At 42.7% G+C, this 20,556-nt stretch overlaps 7 protein-coding genes across 9 annotated transcripts; 4 read left to right on the forward strand and 3 right to left on the reverse strand.

Moving 5' to 3' along the window:
• Window positions 1-270: 270 nt before the first annotated feature.
• Window positions 271-1,154, reverse strand: LOC6735232 (arylalkylamine N-acetyltransferase-like 2). Its single transcript, XM_002082169.4, has one exon. The coding sequence runs from the start codon at window positions 1,143-1,145 to the stop codon at window positions 477-479; it is 669 nt and encodes a 222-aa protein (XP_002082205.1). The 5' UTR covers window positions 1,146-1,154; the 3' UTR covers window positions 271-476.
• Window positions 1,155-1,259: 105 nt separating this feature from the next.
• On the reverse strand, window positions 1,260-2,845 carry LOC6735233 (putative N(4)-(beta-N-acetylglucosaminyl)-L-asparaginase GG24090). Of its 2 annotated transcripts, XM_016181581.3 has the most exons (3): window positions 2,669-2,845; window positions 1,521-2,606; window positions 1,260-1,466 (listed from the first exon to the last, which is right to left on the reverse strand). In XM_016181581.3, exons 1-3 carry the CDS (start codon window positions 2,722-2,724, stop codon window positions 1,409-1,411), a joined length of 1,200 nt encoding a protein of 399 aa, XP_016028555.1. In that variant the 5' UTR covers window positions 2,725-2,845; the 3' UTR covers window positions 1,260-1,408. The 2 variants fall into 2 exon arrangements, with proteins under 2 accessions (XP_016028555.1, XP_016028556.1); XM_016181582.3 differs by having other exon boundaries at window positions 1,336-2,606; window positions 2,669-2,844.
• Window positions 2,846-3,794: 949 nt separating this feature from the next.
• Window positions 3,795-4,547, forward strand: LOC6735234 (arylalkylamine N-acetyltransferase-like 2). Its single transcript, XM_002082171.3, has one exon. It carries the CDS (start codon window positions 3,850-3,852, stop codon window positions 4,516-4,518), a length of 669 nt encoding a protein of 222 aa, XP_002082207.1. The 5' UTR covers window positions 3,795-3,849; the 3' UTR covers window positions 4,519-4,547.
• A 423-nt stretch (window positions 4,548-4,970) lies between these two features.
• On the forward strand, window positions 4,971-6,087 carry LOC6735235 (arylalkylamine N-acetyltransferase-like 2). The gene has a single exon (XM_016168508.3). The coding sequence runs from the start codon at window positions 5,040-5,042 to the stop codon at window positions 5,712-5,714; it is 675 nt and encodes a 224-aa protein (XP_016028557.1). The 5' UTR covers window positions 4,971-5,039; the 3' UTR covers window positions 5,715-6,087.
• LOC6735236 (peptidyl-prolyl cis-trans isomerase Fkbp12) lies at window positions 5,952-6,849 on the forward strand. The gene is made up of 3 exons (XM_002082173.4): window positions 5,952-6,108; window positions 6,271-6,341; window positions 6,403-6,849. Exons 1-3 carry the CDS (start codon window positions 6,072-6,074, stop codon window positions 6,619-6,621), a joined length of 327 nt encoding a protein of 108 aa, XP_002082209.2. The 5' UTR covers window positions 5,952-6,071; the 3' UTR covers window positions 6,622-6,849.
• Window positions 6,818-8,092, reverse strand: LOC6735237 (protein lin-37 homolog). Its single transcript, XM_039291603.2, has 2 exons — window positions 8,010-8,092; window positions 6,818-7,941 (listed from the first exon to the last, which is right to left on the reverse strand). The coding sequence occupies exon 2, from the start codon at window positions 7,929-7,931 to the stop codon at window positions 7,128-7,130; it is 804 nt and encodes a 267-aa protein (XP_039147537.1). The 5' UTR covers window positions 7,932-7,941; window positions 8,010-8,092; the 3' UTR covers window positions 6,818-7,127.
• Window positions 8,093-8,328: 236 nt separating this feature from the next.
• Window positions 8,329-20,503, forward strand: LOC6735238 (putative mediator of RNA polymerase II transcription subunit 12). Of its 2 annotated transcripts, XM_016168510.3 has the most exons (6): window positions 8,329-8,694; window positions 15,010-16,639; window positions 18,515-18,718; window positions 18,782-19,360; window positions 19,963-20,016; window positions 20,075-20,503. In XM_016168510.3, exons 2-6 carry the CDS (start codon window positions 15,040-15,042, stop codon window positions 20,101-20,103), a joined length of 2,466 nt encoding a protein of 821 aa, XP_016028559.1. In that variant the 5' UTR covers window positions 8,329-8,694; window positions 15,010-15,039; the 3' UTR covers window positions 20,104-20,503. The 2 variants fall into 2 exon arrangements, with proteins under 2 accessions (XP_016028559.1, XP_016028558.1); XM_016168509.3 differs by lacking the exons at window positions 19,963-20,016; window positions 20,075-20,503 and having other exon boundaries at window positions 18,782-19,868.
• The last annotated feature ends 53 nt before the right edge of the window (window positions 20,504-20,556 follow it).

A 20,556-nucleotide genomic window follows, 5' to 3' on the forward strand; every position in this document is an offset into this window, starting at 1 on the left:
CGATATTTTCTAATTGCTTCATTTAATAAATATAACTTAGCAAATATAATAATATATAATATATAATATAATATGATATATAATATGATATATAATATATATATAATATATTAATAAGATGATATCTACACAAATTAAACAAGATTGCAAAATATACCACAAAACATTACATTACAGATATTATATTATATTTCAACGCACTTTCGAAACGAGCAACATAAATTTGAAAACTTTAAAGTGACTTATGCCGTCTGCAATCATCAACTTGTTTACATACCAATAGAAAGTGTTTTTTTTGTACTTGATAAATTCATAATCAACACAATCTGTGCTGACATTTTATTACTTTATAGATCCATCTGAACACGCTTTTTCAACTGTGGGGTCTCTATCAAATGTCAAGTCCAAAGGTTGTTGAGTTATAAGGAAAAACCCCTGTTTATTACTTAATAGATTTGCGAATTAGTACTAATTAATCAAAGTTTTGAGGCCAAGACCCGAATGTGGGTATGTGGCGCTGGTGGATTATATATAGGTCGACCCTGTTCGTCCGTGTAGTCAGCATAGGCCAGTGCATGGATGCACTCACATCCCGCTTTCATCGCCGACCGGGTGGAGTAGTAATTGGTGCCGCTGCCGATGAACAGAGGGAGTCCTCGGAGGCGACCCAATTTAAAAAGACAACTGGAAATTATGAGCAAGACACCCCTTTGCCTCATAGAGGAGTGGACGGAGAGGACCAGTAGACTCAGGTAGGAGGAGACTCCGTATCGTTCGAATATATTGGCTTCGCGCTCCACTTTGGCTATTAATTTCCTGCTGCGACCCAAGGCATTTGGTTCCATTTCCTGGGCTTCCTTGTGCTGCTTGGCCATTTCGATGGGATCCATCGTCTCCGCCACGGCAATGCCAACCAGTAGTCCCCCGTTGTTATCGTCCAGCGCCACTATGGACAGTCCCTGTCTGATCACCGCCAGGTATTGCCTATCCACTTCCTCCTCGTGCTGCAGGTGAATGGGCTCCTCGAGGCCCATTCCCATGGGCTCGTCGTAGTGAAAGTAGTCCGTCATGAAGGTTTTCACTCTTGGATAGTCGTCCTCCTTCATAACTCGAACGGTTATGCCATCTTTTTGACTAAGAATCATGTTGGACTGAGCAGCGATTTTCGGTTCCCCGGTTTGGTATACTATGGTTCATTCTACATTCTGCAGGAGCCTTTTAAAGAAACCGAACCGTGTTATCAACGAATACAAGCTTAAGAACTTTAATTGTTTTCTGTATTCACGTTGGTGCTCAAATTAGATAATGGGTGCGTGCCTTTTACAAAAAATGAACATGCTTTTTTTATTCAGTCCATTGGAGTACGCTATTAATCTAGCGATAAGTCTAATCTGAGATACATTTTCTTTTATGCAGGAGCTAATCGTAATTCTTCTACTCCTGGTTTCAGATACATTTGGAAATTGCTAAGTGCATAACAATGATAAGATTTATAGTCTAACAAAATTAGTAAACATTACCAAATAACTTGTCTATCGCCTTCGGAAGGAGATTTCTCAGGATTCGCTGAGCATGGAACCGATTCCGTGCGCACCGGTTGTCCCGGACTACTGACCATGTAGGCAAACTCTCCATTATACCTGGCCATGCCCGTACCGTGGCACCTGACTGCGTACGCTCCAAGCCGGTTTACAACGATAACGGCGACCTCGAAAAAATCGACGTGCTTCCGGATTCGCTGGATGACCAACTCGACTGCCTCCGCCGGTGTTTTGCCCGCCCGCATGGCCTCCACGGCCAGGAGAGAGGGCAGGAAGCGCATAAGGATGTCTCCATCTCCAGTGGTCACAGCGGCGCCCACTTCGTTATCCGCATAGGCAGCGGAGCCGGGAATCGAGGCGTCGCCAACACGTCCGGGCAGCGTGTAGCGTAGTCCGTTGGTAGAGGTGCCCACATGGATGTGGCCCGCCTCATCGATGGCGGCCATGGTGATGGTGTCGTGGTTATCGGGACCAATTTCGATCCGATCCGATTGCTTGGCATCCGGATCCCGTGTGACCAAGGGCTTGTAGGGACCGCAGGAGGTCCTCGGATCCGGGTAGACATTTCGCCAAAAGTTTGGCTGGCAGTTGTGCGTCGTCCAATTTTTCAATGACGCTATATTGTCCTCAGAGTTCAGTGATTCGTACTGGAAGCCCATGGCATTGGCGAACTCATCGGCCCCATCGCCAACTAGCAGGGTGTGAAGCGTGTGTTCCAAGACATGCTGCGCCACCTTGATGGCACTTCTGATATGCCGCAGATCCCCCACAGCACCCACCTCCATGGTGCCTCCATCCATAAGCAAGGCGTCCAGGGAAGTATCTCCGCGCTCGTCGGGATTGCCGCCGTAGCCAACAGACTTGTCACACTGTATCTTTTCGCATACGGATATACCGCCCACAACGGCGCTCCTCGTCTGTCCAATTCCGCCCTTTTTCACATTGAGCAGTCGCCACGCCTCCTTGTTGGCTTCTGCAAAGGCCCAGGTGTTGATAACCATCGGCAGAAGCGGTGTCGTGGTTTTCTGTCCAGAACTCGATTTATTCGAATTGTATATAAAAGAACTGTCACAAATCATCAGAATATATCGGAAGCAATTCACTTTAATCACTTTTTATTCACCTACCAAAGTAGTATTGCCACCAAAAGGATGCACGCGAGTCCCGCAAATACCTTCATCATAGCTTTATTTTTAACAACTGGAAGTCTCCGGAGAATCGTCTCTTTTTATATGTGACGGAATCAATGGAGCCACGCATTATAAAACTATATTGTATTCGCAAAAATTGGCACTGAGAGAAATAGATATATAGAATTAGTAATATTATAATATTATATATATATTATATGCAAGTAATATTATAATTCTTATTTTGAAACAGCGATGACTTTGATAACAGTGCCTGTTACAAACTATGGTAAAAGCTAACAAAAAACAGTTAATAAAAATATTCATTGACCAACTAATTTGATTCTGTGTTCACGTGACTTTCTAATTTAACATACTACACATATGCGAATGACCTACCTGGAAATAAAAAAATTTACATTTTACTATAGATTGCTTACTGATATATAATAATGGAATAACCTTTAAAGCAATACTGAATTTAATATGTTAATTGAATGCTAATGCTAATAAAGTAAAATAAAAGTTATGCTCGAAAAATGTTATCAGTGCGGGTTAACGCCATTGACAAACCAATTTCAGGCATTATTAAAACCGCGAGCCAGTTATGCTGATATTCTCGTTTCTTTAGCAGGTTGTTACGAAGATGTGCCAAAAATTCGCACATGTATCCAAATGTATCGAGTTCTGGACAGAGAACCACATTATCGCACATGCGAATAGTTAACAACACCTGGATCTTTGCTGGAAATATGCAGAATTGGACAGACGAGGAGATTTTCTCATGGATGGATCCACCATGGATCAGAAGTAACCGACATCCTGGCGGTGAAGGCCATCCGGGCAGGCATGAATCGAATCCGAAAGCACGTAAGATTCTTCATGAATACTGCATTTTGCTGATGCAGAAATATTGTGATTGTACCTCTTGCTTTCATTTTTCCTCTGCCTCTTAAAGATACGTTGTATCTTAGATTAGACCTATCGGTCGATTAAAAGATTAATACCAACACGTTAATTTTTTTGGAAATGCAACGTTTGAATATAGAAAACAATGGAAGTTCTTAAGTTTGTATTTGTTGATAACTCAGTTCGGTTTCTTTAAAAGGCTCCTGCAGAATGTAGAATGAACCATAGTATACCAAACCGGGGAACCGAAAATCGCTGCTCAGTCCAACATGATTCTTAGTCAAAATGATGGCATAACCGTTCGAGTTATGAAGGAGGACGACTATCCAAGAGTGAAAACCTTCATGACGGACTACTTTCACTACGACGAGCCCATGGGAATGGGCCTCGAGGAGCCCATTCACCTGCAGCACGAGGAGGAAGTGGATAGGCAATACCTGGCGGTGATCAGACAGGGACTGTCCATAGTGGCGCTGGACGATAACAACGGGGGACTACTGGTTGGCATTGCCGTGGCGGAGACGATGGATCCCATCGAAATGGCCAAGCAGCACAAGGAAGCCGAGGAAATGGAGCCAAATGCATTGGGTCGCAACAAGAAGTTGATAGCCAAAGTGGAGCGCGAAGCCAATATATTCGAACGATACGGAGTCTCCTCCTACTTGAGTCTACTGGCCATCTCCGTTCACCCATCTATGAGGCAAAGAGGTATCTTGGTCATACTTTCCCGGTGCCTTTTTACTTTGGGTCGCTCTCGGGGACACACTCTGTTCATCACCAGCGGCACCAATCACTACTCCTCCCGGTCGGCGATGAAAGCGGGATGTGAGTGCATCCATGCACTGGCCTATGCTGACTACAAGGACGAACAGGGTCGACCTATATATAATCCACCAGCACCACATACCCACATCCGGATATTGGCCTCAAAAATGTAAAAATTAAATAAATTTATTAATTAAAGAAAGGCTTTTCCTTGTGTGCCCAAGATACTTTCGCTTTGATAATTGACAAAGGTCGTCGAGCTGGAAACGCAAGTCATGCTAGCATATAAAGTAATAAAATGTAGTACGGTCTACTTTATTGTTCAGATATTGTATTGATTATGAACTTACCGACATATGATCCTGCAATAATAACAAATTCTTATACGAAGTAACCACTTTCTACACAAGGTATGTATCCTCAAAGACTTTGGATTAGAAAGCAATATTCGAAAAATATTTATTGCTAAGAGGATTGGTCAGTCTGCCACTTCATTAAAAATAAAACCAAAAGCCGTTGGCAACATCTTTCTCTTCGGCAAACAGAAACAATCTATGAATGTGATAAGCAATTAGCAAATGAGGGAAATAAGCACATTATCAGTGATAAGCGCCGAAGTATAAAAGCCATGTACACATCGGCGTGCTTTTCTGTCTTAAGAAAAGCATATAGCACGAATTAGCTCCGGATCACGATGACTCCCACGACAATAGATGGCGTCACGATTCGCATCATGCGCCCGGAGGATTATCCACAGGTGAAAGCCTACATGGAGGTTGAGTACTACACTGCGGAGCCTCTGAGCCAGGCCAGCGGCGAACCTGTTCACCTGCAAAACGAGGAGATCAACGACGCCTTCAACCAGTCGATAATCGCCGAGGGCACCAGCCTTTTGGCGCTCGATGAAAACGATGGTGGCCGGATTGTGGGCCTAGTTCTGGCATGTGCCAGTTACCCCGATAATGTCAATAAAGGAACATTGAACTTGAAGCTCGAGAATGTGGAGGATAACGCTTGGGGTCGCATGTATCATTTACTAATGAAGGCCAAGCGCGAAGTCAATCTGTTTGAGCGCTACGACATCCCGAAGGCGCTCTACTCCCACGTGACCAGCGTGGCCTCCTGGAAGAGGGGCAAGGGCCTGGGCTCCCGCCTGGCCGCCACCCTGATGGACCTGGGCCGATCGAATGGCTTCCCCCTTATGATGGCCTTCTGCACTAGCTTCTACTCTGCTCGCCAGAAGGAGGCTTTGGGCATGGAGTGCATCTATTCCATCGACTACGCCGACTATAAGGACGATGAAGGACGAGTGATATTCACACCGGCAGCCCCACACACAAAGCTGCGCGTGATGTCAATCAAACTGTGACAGTTGAAAAATATATTATATAACAATAGTTATGTTCATTTTATACTTAGCACGCTTTTGGGGGACCAATAGAATTTTAACAATGTGTTTCGTACTTTAAGATAAGAGGCAAGATCTTGCAATGCTTCATTCTTTCGGTTCGAAGTAACCGATTCATGCTGACGCGCCAAAATACTAAAATGTGCGTATCGATAGCTCGGAAAGCCAAATGCTTTGGATAATTAATCGAATTGCGGTATGCGATAGTTTCCGCATATCGCCCATCGGCCACCACTAGCTGTCATTCGGCGACGCGACGAACTGAAATCAACGTGCTTATTTTCCGCTCGGTAATTTGCCAGAAAAAAACTAATCGAAATGGGCGTACAAGTGGTTCCAATTGCTCCTGGTGATGGTGAGTATCCAATGATTGGGTTAGAATCCGCAAGAAATGCCGTGATCTACCGGCATTTCTAACCTATTTAGTGCATTTTCGCAATGCACAATTCGGAAAAATACCTGCGACAATATGGTCGTCCCGCTCACACACATCCATTTTTATATTCCTCGCCCGCAGGCAGCACCTATCCCAAGAATGGCCAAAAGGTCACGGTCCACTACACCGGCACCCTGGACGATGGCACCAAGGTGAGTACGAGTCCCGTTCCTCGCTATACCCAGCTAATGATCCGCCTTGAATTCCACGCAGTTCGATTCGTCGCGCGACCGCAACAAGCCCTTCAAGTTCACCATCGGCAAGGGCGAGGTCATCCGTGGCTGGGATGAGGGAGTTGCCCAGTTGAGCGTCGGCCAGCGCGCCAAGCTGATCTGCTCGCCGGACTATGCCTACGGTAGCCGTGGCCACCCCGGCGTCATTCCGCCCAACTCCACCCTCACCTTCGACGTCGAGCTGCTCAAGGTCGAATAGGCGCACAGGATGCCCAATGTGTATACCCCCAACCAAATCGCAGGGGGTTGCGGACCGGCGCACCGGCGACGAGCCGAATAACATCATAATCGGAACCAGAACAATCCAGCAGCATTTGCCAACCCAAAATAATAATGATAACTTCACACACAGCTCTAAACTAGAACTAATTTAACCGCAATGGGAACGCATCTTCTACCAATATAAATAAACATTTATTCAAGTCAATGACAAAGTGATGTCTTTCTTATCAAAAATCTTGGGATAATCCAATCATGCAACTTTTCTTTCCAATACAAATGCACAAGGAAATAGAAAAAATTTTTTGTAGTTCTCTTGATAGACCTGAAGTGGTCTACTTGACAAATTTAATTTTATTTAATATAAGTATATAAAGTGTACATGCTTTTTATTCGCATATATATTCAATTCAGCGGAAAGATGATTTTTTTTATCCAAGTTATTTATAATTTTCTATCCCACTTCCAAAATCACCTAAATTCACTTCAGTTTTTGCAGACCAAGCTCATAATCTTGTCAATAACTTCATAGCGCTCCTTTTCATACTTCTTGATATGCTTTATCCAGTGTCCGCGCACCTTCTTCCAGCGGTTCATATTGGAGGACATCAGATCGTAGGTACTGGCTCCTTGGAGAGCCTTTTCCCGCTTCTTGTCCTCCTGGCTGAACTCCAGACGAGGCGGAATTATGGGCAGATCCGTGGCCCTTGCCTGCGGCAGCTGGTTGATCATCTTTATCTCACCGCTTTTAATTTGGGACAGGATTTCTTCGCCGTTGTCCTCACGTTTGTTGGCCGTGAATGAATCATCTGTTTGAAATGCGCCCACAGCGGGATTCTTTGGTTGATTTGCCATCCATGCGCGGCATATGGGGTACAAAGGAGTCTTATCCCGGTATTTGGACAGGTCCAAGCTTCGCTCAAAAAGGCGCATCACGTAGGTCTCGCCGGGCGCCTTCTGGGCGACTGCCGCTGAGCCAACGCTCTTCTTGTAGAGAACTCTCCTGGCCTTCATGCGTGCTCCGGCGGCGGCTGCGGCTGCACTCGAGGATGTCGACGGCTTCTCGCTGGCTCCAACCGTGACCGTCTTCACTTTCGGCTCCAGCTTTTCCTGGTACTGACGCTGCTGTTGCTGCTGGATGAGCAGCTTCTTCGAAGGACGGCCCCGAATGGGCAAATCCGACTCTGCGTCGTCGTCCGGCGGCAGGTTGGTCGTCTCTGGTTTCTGCTCCTCCCGGCGCGATTCCCGCAAGCGCAGGGCCACCTCCTTCTTTTTCGGCATAGTCTTCATTTCCAGAAATCTTGTATTTGACACGAAAATTAAGGGAAAACAATTTCGAATGCCAAATCGGAAATCAAACGGACTTACGGTGCTTCACAACACTGAAACACCACTTCGCCACGCAACACTACTCAAGTCAGTAGTATTTAAAAAATACCATACATTAAAATGAAAACAGACGGTCTTGGCGCCTAAACGCTAGCTTGAGAAACAATTCTATGAGTTGCCTGTAGTTTAAATAAAAAAAAAACAATAACATATATATTTTGAAACAAAAACTTATTCGGCTATAATATATATTTCAATATTCAAAAATATTAAAAAGACTTTGATTATTAAATTATTGCTTTTATAGATTTAAATACAAAACAAGGAAATGCAAATTTTAAAAATTTGGTATTTCAATTTGGTAATTTTATCCCAAAACCTTTCGGCTTTTTCAACCAACCTTCTATGGTCACACTGCTGTTTTGTGATCGCGAAAAGAGCGACGTGAAAAATACTTTTAATTAAGTTTAATGCGAAAAATAAAATAAATAACTAAATTAAAACAAGCGGAGCTTTTGCGTGAACTGTGTGTGTATTTGTGAGTGTGTGAGAAAAGCAAAACGAAAACAAAGCCAACGTAGAAATCGAAGGGGCAAAAGTGCAAAAGATTCAGATTAAAAAGCAACAAAATATCGAAATCACAACTTGAATGTCAAAGAACAAACGGCAAAAAGAGCGGGGCAACAAAGGAAAATTGGAAAACGTCAAGAATTTAACTTATTCGGTAAGTGGAAACGGAGAAAAAGGAGGCAAATTGTAAATCTGTGGATTTTGCTTCTTCTGCTCACGCACACATCCACATACTTTTGGGAAGTGCGCAGGTGTGGGTGGATCTGCTCTGTGTGCAAATAACAAATTGTGAAAAACAACTCGCACACATGCAGATCACCTAGTGCACCAAATAAAAGCAATAAATAAACACATTTCCACACGGGCAACAAGTTGTGAATGCGTTTTTTAAGGGGGAGGGGCCATACCAAGTTTCCCAACGTTTCACTTTTCCAATCGATCTCGGTTGTTTTTATATATGTATGTATGGATATTTTTTATCTACTATTGCGTAGCTGCCAATGTCACCTGTTTTTTGATCTCTCTCTCTCGCGCTCTCACTCTCCCTCTCGCTCGCACCCACGCTGGCCGTAGCTGGTTTTTATCTTGTGCCGTTAACACAGCCATTACGTGTCTCTTTCGCACTCGCACTGCACATTGGTGTTCGTGTGTCTGTGCAAGACTGCACGTAACTGTATTACCCATTCGTACATGCGTATACGTATTTCCGCCTATTGATAACGGCTGAAACTCCCTCGAGTTTCGATGGCCTTTTTTTCGAAATATGTAAACGAAACGTTCGGGTACATCCCCCGACCACCACCCACCCACCGCCCACTCAAACCCACTCCAAGCGCTTCTAATCGCAAAGTGCAAATATTGATTTGCTATGTGTGCTTTTAGATTTTCTCCCACTATCAATAACAATAAGCGCTCTCTGTACGTTGTTTTTGCTTCGGTTTAGTTTCGTATTAAGAAAACCAGTTCACAAGTTTTTGCACTTGTCATGCACTGTAAAAAACGGAAGTTTTATACAAGAGCTCCGCATTGCCGCATTACATTGCTAATTGTGAAACTTTAATAATATTTATATTACCAGCTTAGTTTCGCAATTTTCGAAAATAAAAACTTTTGGTAAAACCAACAACAATTTTATTAATTTTTTTAAGTGTTGATCATTGTTGCGTTTTGTGACTTTGTTTATGTGGCGCTTTTCTTGTAATTGCGGGAATTTCCCGGCATTTCAGCAGTTGAGAGTGCAAATATAAAGCAGAGAGAGAAAAAACCCTCATCTGTTTGTGATTATCCGAATTCTTCTTCCGTATTTAAGCGTTAACTCTGCTTTTGAGCAACAAGGCTGTTCAATATTATCAGCTATAGCACCAAAATTACCCTTTATCTCGCAATATATTAATAAATACAAAAACCAAAAGACGTCATAAATTAAAACCCGATTTAAATGACGTTTAAAGCGACTTGTGATTTATGTGTGTTTATCATGAACTAAAAATGTAATTCCTTTAAAAATTTGGAAATTCCCAAGATTGTGAGCAATTATGTATATTTTAATAAAAAAATTGTTGAAGTTCCACCAAATTTCGTTTAAAAAAAGAATTTTGATGTGCCAAATATGCGAATCATACAAAACTTAAAAGCTGACTTGAAAATCCTTTTGTTTATATGAGTAAAACTGAATATATCCTTTTGTTTATGTAAAACACGTTCGATTGTGCTTATTATACGCATTATTAACTGCCTTTTTCCATGTACAGAGTACAGCTTTTTTGAAAGTCATGCTGATATGACAGAGTTAAACCGCTCTTCTGACATAATAGATTAATACGTATAGACTTATTTTCATTACGTTGGTCCTTCTATTCAAATACTGTATCAGCTAAACTTAAGAATCTTGCATCTAAGTGTTTTACCTACTTGAGTGACTACTGTACGGTGTATTCTTGCGATCTCAATGAAAACTTTCCCATCAATTCAAATCTATCTTATCGCCAGCAATTGTGTTGATATTTAGCTTCGGGAAGGGAAGAATTGAGGAAAATATATGGTATATGTGTGTGTACATATGTCCCCTGTTGCGAGGAGACACAAATGTCGCGCGATAAGGTGGGCTTCCCCCCGCCAACCGCAGCACACCTGGTTGGATTTGGACATCGACTAAAAATAACTCCGCTTCGATTATTTTCACAAATTTGAAAAGGCAAATTGCGGCGATCGGAGGGTTGTGATGATCATGGATAAATGAATACCGTGTATTAGTTATTATTTGAGAGGTATCAGGCGAGGTGTTCCACGTTGATTTTCCATAGCGATAGCCAGGTTCCATTGCCCCTCCGAGTTTGATTCCCATGCCCATATTCAATTCTAGAATTCGGCAATGACGTCAAGGCCTGACGTCTGCAGAAAATTCCGCAAAACGCCTCTTCAAATTATTGGCGAGGCAAGAAAAGCAAAAGAAAATCGGCGAGCGAGCAGCGAAATACAAAATAAAATTATTTTCGTTCCATTTTTCGTCTTTTGGTATTTTGTGTGCTGCTTCCATTCCATTTTCATGTCTCTGCATTTGATTTATAATTTTCACAATTCACATACTTTTCGTTGCTCCATCTCTTTTTATTTAATTTCCGACTCGTTTTGTTGTTTTGCGACAAAGTGAAAGTTGTTTTCCATGTTATTGACTGCTGCCTCTTTCCTTCGTTTATTCCCTTCGCATTCCCTTTACCGTTCTTTTCGCCTGTCCATATGTTTTGTGTTTCAAAACCAAGTTGTAGGTGCGGGAGGACGCCATCTAGTACGTAGTTCCTTTCGCAATTATTTTTGTATTCGAGCATATTTTTGGCGATTTTTTGTTATTTATATATGTTTATTTTTTGACATGCCAGACAGCGAGATTTCCGGTCAATATGCATCGATACCTCAAAGTCTTCGAGGGCGCCAAGGCGGCATGGTAATTCCCCAGTCCAGCCAAGATATTATCAGACTTATTGGGTTGATGGACAGAGGGATTACACGTTCGTTGCGCTGTAAATCAATCAAAAGTAATAGATTGGATAAAAACCATTAAAAGCTAGCGTTGCCATTAGTTTAAAGTCTTAAAACTGCCTAGATTTTCAGGATAAAACTGGTTTGGTAGATATTTTAAATATTTCGCACATAACTTAGTACAAGATTAATGCTATTAACAACATTTTGATGCCTTTTCGTCATTTGGCATCTGTGTACCGAAATGTAATCATTGGAAATTCCCATAAGACAATTTCATGTAAATCGCCGGAAGAACACGTGCCACCATGATTTTTACAAAGGCATTTTAATGAATGGAAATTTTGCTCAACTAATTACAAGAGTTTGCCCGTAGTGCCCACACCCACCGAAAATTTCACGCCCTCACAATCCAAAATACCTAAACAATAGTGAGCTGCCATAATTTTAATGACTTTGTAAACTTTTTTTATTTTGTATGTTTTTGGCACACAGTGCGAACTTTTATTTATTTTTTTTTTCATGTTTTTGTTGCTCTTAGCTTGTTTTATGTGTTGTTTTGCGTGTCCTCGAAAAGGCAGAATGAAATAAAAAACCGAAGTATAGAATAATACAAATGATCTTTTACCTGTGCCATAAGTACATATATTGTGCAAACAGTGCGTAGCGAAAATGTAAGTGTTGCCTAAAAACTAAAGTATCGTTTGCAAACATTAATTTATAAGAAAGTAACTTTCTTATGGATTATCATATCATCATATTATTCACAAAATAATATTAAGTGATTTTATTGATAATCCTGTTGAGAATAACCTATTTGTTCAGATTTTCGTAAAGTGTCCTTGCAGATGCGAACCGCACTGTACTCTTGTGTGTGCATATGAAGGAAGATATGTATGCACAGCATTATCATTCCACACGAGTACTCTCAATTTCTTATATATACTATGGCCTGCGAAATATTTGACGTCGATTTCCGATTTTCTGGCGTGTGCATTCTGGGCAACGCGTCTGTATGGGTGTATCTTTATATCTCTATCTCTCCTATCTGCCCTGCATATATCTGGCTAATTGTGAAGGTCGTTTACGTCTGCAGTCGATCGCCCCATGCTTGTTGTTGTTGTTTGTCTGCCACCCGCAATAAGGAAAAAAGAAAAGTGGGGGAGGGGAAAACGAAAGGCAGACGAAGCTGGCAAACAAAACGTAGCAATCTAAAGAGCACAGAAAACGAATTTTCATTGCCTTCCCATCGACCCCTTCTCCTACCCCTTCGATTTTTGATCTCTTTTCCCACAAAATTCGTGGCACAAAAAAAAAAAAGGAGAAATTGTCTAAATATTTTCAAATATCAGATCGCAATTTACGTGTTCCGCTCATCCGTCTATAAGTACCCCACAAAATGATGTTGGAATTTTATGGAACTAGCGAAAAAAAATTAAAAAAAAAAAAAATACAGAAGACAAGAAGAATTGTTTTCATCATATTCTGGGGTTTATCTTTAATGGCTTCTTAATTTCCTTAGCAACTTGAAAATGTTGTTATCGCGCGAGAAAACAGCTTGGCTTTGATTTTAAAATAAACAGCAACTGGAAAGTGAGAAATATATATACAATTATAATTTATTATTTATGTTTTGCTGGCCAATTTTAAGGCGCCATCGCCGCTAATTTAGTGGCTTATATTTTAATGAATTATACATTTCTTGTATAGATTTTGTCGCGCTGACATGGTTTTGCTTCGGTTTATTATTTGTTTTTATTTATTTTGTTAGTATAAAAGTGGGACTGCGAGGGCGGTTCTAATACTTGGCTAAGCCGCTAACTAACTTAGGCGCTTTTCATTTGGTCGTTGATGGACAGCAATTAAATGCTTATCCCACTTTATGGGTTTTCGCTTTTTAATATTAATTTCCTGCGCCTTCAACTCTTTCACCTTAGCAAGCATATCATTAATTTTGTGCCTTGATTCTTTTTTTTTTTTTTTGTTTTTTGTTGTTGTTGTTGCTGCTGTTTTCGAATATTTCATTCAATTTTCTTAGCTTCGTAGTGTTGGTGTGAAAAACACCCACACAAAAATTTATTTTTATAAAAGAGAGCGGCTAAGAGAAAGATCCAAATTTCTGTTGTTACAAAGTGGTATTGGTGTGGCAAAAATATTGAATGATTTAATTGATTCGTTACGGGATCTATTATTTTTCTCACATTTATTTTGAATTTCCCAGGATGTTACCTACTTGTTCCACTATGCGTATGCTTAATATGCACAATTTTCAAGTGTTCACATTGTGAAGTTCACAAACTTCGCAACGCAATGTTTTGTTTTTCTATGTTTTTAGTTCGAATTTCGACAATTTTCTCGGGAATAAATACACATATTATACCTTTTGTTTACGCTCTCCCAAACATTTTCCACACACACAAGCCGAATGTGTGCCTCTTCGGTGCTCATGATCTTTTCGATTTGTAGGCCTTTAGTTCTCAAAATGTGCGATATTTGTATTTCAGTTCTTCGCTGGCATTTAAAGCGTTCAAACGCGTTCGAAGCACACGAAAATCGCAAAGTTTTCTAACGCGAACTTCGTGAGGTTTCAAGTTTAAAGTGATTAAAAGTTGCGTTGGAGGAAAAACAAAATCAAGCAAAACAATTGTCATTTCTCCGAAGCAACTAAACAATAAACAACTAAATAAAAATAGAATGATAACAATAACTAATTTTTAGAACAAGCTGTGTTAATCACGACGAAGAAATTTTTTAAGTGGAAGTGTGTGATACATTTTTTTGGCAACATAAATAAAATACTTTCATAAATGATAACGAAAATTTTATGAAATTACAAGTTTTTAAAAAATTCATAGTGTTATAACTAAGTTTATTCACTGGCAATTAATAATAAAATACAATTTATTTATATACAATGTAAGTTAAAATCAAAAGTAAAAATTCCATTTAATATGGCGCAAACAAATAGTTGATATAAATAATAAGGAAATAGTGTATTTAATCCAATTCCCATTAGCAAATATTGTTACTATTATTCTGACTTTATTCGCATAAACGATTGAATGTGTTTAGTTTGCCATATCAGTGAAATGAGGCGCCACTAACTTATCTATTCAGGCAATAGATAGTATTTACCAGATATATGACCACTTATTTGTGCTATCCTTGACAATGGCCCATTCTTTTGGTCAATCAAAGCGAGATATAGACAGTATGGCACGGCTACGTTGTGTCATAAATATTTTTAAATATCCCATGTCATTTTGGGCGAGATCTCTCTCCGTCCCTGCTTATCCGCTGCTTTTTTATTATTTTGAAAAATGGATAAAAAAAAAAGAAATAGAAAAAAGTGCTCGCAAACACGCTTAGTAAATGTTCTAAATCGGGCAATGGTATAATACCGAATGGGTGAACCGAGAAATCGATTTCCTTTCCTCTTGGTAATTGAATTATAGCCAAGCACCTGACTGATGTGTTCTCTTGCATTTTCCAGGTCTCCAGCTGTGACAAATGATGGCCTAAAATGGCGGCTACACCACCAATGCCGCCCGGATCAAACACCCACCAATTGAATGGCAAAACAGTCGGCAAGGGCAACCCCCTAACTGAGGCGATCAATCAGCACTTTCAGCGGAAGAACCAGAACCAGCACCAGAGTCACAACCCCAGTCCAACCCCGAATCCTAACAGTCCCGCCAGCCGCAGCGGGAGCTATGAGCAGCTGGAGCTGCTGGATCACGCAACGCATCCACAGCAGCAACAGGAGGCCACCAGTGGCAAGGCCAAGCCTAGCTGTCATTGCACCAACATTAGTATTATGCACCTGTTTCATGAGATGAAACAGGAGTTCCCCACGATACCCGACGCCATTGTGACGCAATGCGTCAATGAGAATTGCCATCAGCGCGAAAACTGTATCCAGATGTTGAGGAAGGAGCTCGCGCTCCATCCCATCCCAGTTCAAAGTTATCCGGCAAAGGTGCTGCAGCAACAGCAGCAGCAACACCACCAGAATAGGCAGGCCAAGCCTCCCACGCCGCTCAAGCCGTCACGGATAGCTCCACCGCAGCCGGAAGCTGTGCTGAGCAATGGAGTGGCTACGCCGCCAGGTGTTGGTAGCCCACATCCTGATACGCAGCCCAGGCCACGACCCACGACGCTCAATCTGCAACGTCAGTTTAGCACTCAGCTGCAGCAAAAGATTATGCAGCGCCAGCAGCGTCAGCAGAGGGATCACCAGGCAGCCCAGCTGACGCCCACTTCCTTGAGCAAGCCGCTGCGCCGGGCACCGCCACTTCCGCCGCCACCGAAACCGAAGCCCGGCAGCTTCTCCAACGATTCCTCATGTCTCACCAGTCCCATGAGCTCCAGCGAGTCGGAGCTTTCGCTCAACGCGGTCCCCTTATCGTCACCAACATCGGCGGCGGCTACTGCTGCTGCGGCGTCAGCAGCAATCGCATCAACGCAACAACAACCCTCGCCGGTGCGACATCGTTCAGTCATTACGCTACAGCCAGAGCCGCCGTACGCGCGCGACTTTCGCAGCATTGACTTCCCGCCGACGACTACGGGTACGCCGCCGCTACCCTCGCCGAGCTCGGCAGCGTCACCAAGTGCCCCCGGTGGACGCAAGAGCTTCACCTCGCTCAATCTCACCCTGCGCCAGCCGACGGGATCGGCGCAATCGGCCATTGACATCACCGCCGGTCCGGCGCCCAGTGGGCAGGGCAGTGGGATCACCTACTCCAGCGTTAGTTTTGACGCACGCCGTGGGACGCAGAAGAATTTCCAGCTGACTGTAACGGACGAGGGCAGTGTCTTCAGTGCGGGCAGCGTTCGCCCAAGAACATTGTACTCAACGCCCTGTGAGCCGGTGGCAAGTGTTCCGGCAAACCAGCAGCCTCCTCCGCCAGCAGCAGTGGTGGCAGATGGTCGGGGGGACGCTGATATGACGTCGGACGTTTTCCCATATCCCACGCAGGAGCAGAATCACATTGTGGCATCCAACTATAGTAACAACCATGCCGTCAGCGACAATAACAACATTGGGATCAGCAACAGCACGGACAGTAGTCCCACCATGCCCCTTTACGAAGGAGTCATGGAGGAATGCGATCGCGAAGGTGGGTTACCCATTATCAAAATTGGGGTGCATACATATAGCTGGAATCTAGGTGCTTTTAGGGGCACACGTGCCTGGCCAATTTGCTTTTTATTGACATTTTCCACTATTATACTCTTAGAAGGGGGTAATGTACTTTTAGCAGAAGTTGGAAAAAGCATTTTGTAATATAGTCAGTTGATGGATAATTGCCATCAATCGTCATTACCTTAGATATTCCAAAAGTGTGGTAAATTTTAAACGATAGTGATTCGTATAATCAATTAACAAGAGTGTCTATTGCTTCGCTAACAAAATTCGGACCTACATTCTTGTTTTTATTGAGATTCCAATGCTTATCGACCAGACGACGTCGTAGTCGGGCTTCGATGTTTTGTTATCAGCGGACAGGTTCGCCCAATATTGTTTACACTTGATAACGAAATCGAATTACGCCCTGAAATAGAATTAGCGGGAACTGGGCTGTCTTATGTTTCGCAAACTTCGAACATTATTTGGCAGCGTTCAATTTGCTTTAAGGGATTGGTGAGGATGGGTTCAAAGTGCCACAACGCAGGGGTTACCCGGTGTCATGATCGATGCGGGGTGTGTTCAAGATATGATTGTGAAATAGATTTAATTATAAAGTAAAACCGAACATGTTATAGATGGAGATACATCTTGACGTCATTAACTGCGGGATGGGGCAGTTATCAGTAGGCGATAGTAAGTGAGAACTCTATATACATATGATTGAGGATCGTCATAGCTCAGCTTTTTATAAGAAATCGATAGATTAACCTGCTTTGTACACGATTTATATAATTAATTAATTATATTTAGGTTTTCCACTTTGTTGCATATCACATGTACGTATAAAACATTATCCATATCGAACGCCCACGCGTTTAAAATGTGTTGGATCGAAATGTCTTTTGTTTTTTGTCTGGCTTCTGGCTTTGGCCATGTTTTTCCCGATTTCTTACCCCTCCATCTCACTTTTCACATTATTTATACGTCTTCAGCTTTTGCCGCTCTTTCTGCGACGTTTTCAATTTGTTTTCGCCGCGAGTCGTTCAAGTTCAGGGCGATTCGTGTGGGTGGTTGGTAAAACCAGAGAGAAACAAAGGAAAAGAGAAGAAAGCGAACAGGAAAATCTCTCCGTTTGATCAGCTAAGGTATTAAGCATACGCAGCGTGGGCCCAAAAGGCACTTACACTTTGACATTTAATCACGCGACGCTATCACGAGGAACCACTTTAAATGTCGTTCAAATCGTTGGAGAATTTTCCATCGGTGTATAGAACACATTGGAATTTGGAAAAGCCAGAGCCATTAACGAAATAATTTATCAATTAAGATGCCCGCGAATCGCACATAATGATGTGACATATTCTGCACGTCGTCTTGGATCGGAGATCCCTTGGCCCACTGCCCTGTTGGCTATTTCCGTTGGAAATCTATCAAGCGTCTAAAAATATTCAAATGAACAGTCGCCCAAAGCCAAACACAAAATGCATCGAAAGACTTTGTGTTTTTTTTTTTTTTTGTATTCATTTATTTTTACCTATTTTTTCGTAGGAATAAATTATTATTAGATTGATTTTTGGTTGTGCTTGCTTGCGCATTTTAACTAAATTTATCTATTTAAATATAAATTCTGTTTATGAACCCCTCTCGCTCTGCGGCAGCCAAGCGGTTGGTGGGGTAATTATTTTTAGCAACAAAACAGAGTAATAAAATGAGAGGCGTTAGACAGAAAAATAAATCTAGCCGCGGGGAATATTTGGAAATGCGAAATGCCGCAAGGCAATCATTTGTTGCCAGGCCAACGAAGCCACAAATTCCACAGCCAGCAAATCGATTGATCAGCTTTTCTTCTCTCTATCCACTTCAGCTCATGCCGCCACCATTGAGCGACAGAAGCAGCGGCGCGACAAGCTGGCCAATGCACTGAGGGACAACAAGAAGCGGCTGCTCGTCCTGGAGCAGGAGATCAACATCCTGACTGAGCCGGTGCCGGTGGGGGAATCTGAAAGACTGGATAGAGATATCAAGCAACTGACTGAGGACTGTAATCGGCTGCTTGACTGCTTAAATGGTAAGGATGATTGCAAAGCATTTCGGCTTGCCAATGCTGAATCTGGCCCTCTTATATCCACAGAACCACAGGCGAATGGCCCTAGTCCGGCGCCCAATCCCACGACGAACCGCCAGCACCAGTTACCCGCCAGCAATGCTCCACAGCAGCAGCCGCAGCATCAGCCACAGCCATTCCCGCGTCAGCGTCAAGGTGCTCGCGTCCAGGCGCCGCCCAGTTCACTACGTCTGCACTCGGTGCCGGCAGCACCCATCTCCCAGCCGGTGCAGGACTTCGGGCAGCACCACAGCAGTGCTCCCACCTCGGCCTGCCTAACGCCCCAGATGCAGAGTCAACAGCAACTGTTACAGCTGCAGCAGGAACCGCCACCGACGTACGCCCAGTACTATCAGTTCCAGCAATATCTGCAGCAGCAGCGACAGCAGCAGTTACAGCAGCAGATGCAGCAGCAGCAGCAGCTACAACAGCAGATGCAGCAGCAACAGCAGCCGCAGCCACAGCAGGAGGAAGAATTCCTGTCCGACTCCGATGTGGATGAGGAGGAGGAGACGCTGGACTCGTGGGCCTGCAACATGTGTACATTCCGCAACCATCCACAGCTAAATATTTGTGAGGCCTGTGAGAACGTTAGGATCCAGCCGGGTATGATACGCATTGTTCCCAGCGGAAGCGGGGCCGCTGCTGCTGCTGCCACGCCCCCCGGCAGCCTTGAGCAGCAACAGCAGCCGCCCCAGCAGCCGTACGCTCTGCATACATAACCCAAAAGCTGCAGCAAACGATAACAAAGTTCTCTTATCGTGCATGAGCTAGCTCCTGACTGTTGTTCCTGCATGCTCGACTTTGAAACTGTGATAGCATTTAAACTAGTAGGCGGCAGGTTCATTATCCACTGCATGGCTCCACCTGAAAGGCATGTGAAACATGCGAAACGAAAACAACAGCGAACGGAAACGAATTGCTTAAGCGCGGCCTTTTTAAATTATTTTAACATATTCGATTTATGTATGTATATTAATTGCAATCGCCTCAGCCTCAGGCCGTTTAATTTAACAATATCCTCTAACCGTTAAACTAGCGTTAAGCGAACGAGAAACAGAGTTTATTATTTTTAGCCCCCCCTCAAAAGTAAATAAAGAACGTTATTTAAATATTTACACAAGCTTCGCCAGTTGTTGCTCTACACGTTTTATTGGTAAAACGCAAAAATACATGTGTCTGGGCTTTGGCCAAATGTTTACTTTTAGCCCCTGTTCTGAGCCGCGAGGACATACATATAACTCTATCGCCGGGCGAGAATCGTAAGTAGATATATAAATAATTGCCCAACTGCATTAATTGATCATCTTCAATGTGCAGGTATTATACACTCCTGGATTCTATCATGACAGTCGGCCAAACGCTCACCATGAGAACATAGACAGCTCCAGATGCATAGATACATATCTGAATTCTGCAACTGAATTTCGCTTTAGTCTTTGGTAACTTATCCTAAGGAATTGTAAAAAGATTTGAGGAACTATTCTATTTAGCAAAAATGCTGCTGGCAGCAATTAATTTATTTTCGGTACTAGATAAGAAAAGACTTTAAGCAACGTCGCATCAACTGAAACTAGATATTATTAATTGTAAAGGAAACCGTGTACATTTTGTAAATATTTGCTTAACTGAACAGAAATGAGTTAGGATTTTCTACAAGGGAATTAGAAAAGGTCAACCGACAAGGGAACTTTTGTAAGCTTTTCAAAAGCCGCATATTTATCGACATTAAACTGAAATTTAAGAGCGTGACTTGTGTTTTAATTTGGAGTTGGGGGGGAGTAAGTATTTATCAACAAAGG

Source organism: Drosophila simulans, chromosome 2R (assembly GCF_016746395.2).
Source record: "Drosophila simulans strain w501 chromosome 2R, Prin_Dsim_3.1, whole genome shotgun sequence".
NCBI lineage: Eukaryota > Metazoa > Arthropoda > Insecta > Diptera > Drosophilidae > Drosophila > Drosophila simulans.

Coding starts and splice junctions, on each gene's coding strand:
- LOC6735233 (XM_016181581.3), bottom strand. CDS start 2,724: ATGATGAAGGTATTTGCGGGACTCGCGTGCATCCTTTTGGTGGCAATA. Junction 2,607..2,668: donor TTGGTGGCAATACTACTTTG/GTAGGTGAATAA, acceptor GATTTGTGACAG/TTCTTTTATATACAATTCGA. Junction 1,467..1,520: donor GGCGATAGACAAGTTATTTG/GTAATGTTTACT, acceptor TTATGCACTTAG/CAATTTCCAAATGTATCTGA.
- LOC6735234 (XM_002082171.3), top strand. CDS start 3,850: ATGATTCTTAGTCAAAATGATGGCATAACCGTTCGAGTTATGAAGGAG.
- LOC6735237 (XM_039291603.2), bottom strand. CDS start 7,931: ATGAAGACTATGCCGAAAAAGAAGGAGGTGGCCCTGCGCTTGCGGGAA.
- LOC6735232 (XM_002082169.4), bottom strand. CDS start 1,145: ATGATTCTTAGTCAAAAAGATGGCATAACCGTTCGAGTTATGAAGGAG.
- LOC6735236 (XM_002082173.4), top strand. CDS start 6,072: ATGGGCGTACAAGTGGTTCCAATTGCTCCTGGTGATG. Junction 6,109..6,270: donor TCCAATTGCTCCTGGTGATG/GTGAGTATCCAA, acceptor CCTCGCCCGCAG/GCAGCACCTATCCCAAGAAT. Junction 6,342..6,402: donor CCCTGGACGATGGCACCAAG/GTGAGTACGAGT, acceptor AATTCCACGCAG/TTCGATTCGTCGCGCGACCG.
- LOC6735238 (XM_016168509.3), top strand. CDS start 15,040: ATGGCGGCTACACCACCAATGCCGCCCGGATCAAACACCCACCAATTG. Junction 16,640..18,514: donor GGAGGAATGCGATCGCGAAG/GTGGGTTACCCA, acceptor TATCCACTTCAG/CTCATGCCGCCACCATTGAG. Junction 18,719..18,781: donor GCTGCTTGACTGCTTAAATG/GTAAGGATGATT, acceptor TTATATCCACAG/AACCACAGGCGAATGGCCCT.
- LOC6735235 (XM_016168508.3), top strand. CDS start 5,040: ATGACTCCCACGACAATAGATGGCGTCACGATTCGCATCATGCGCCCG.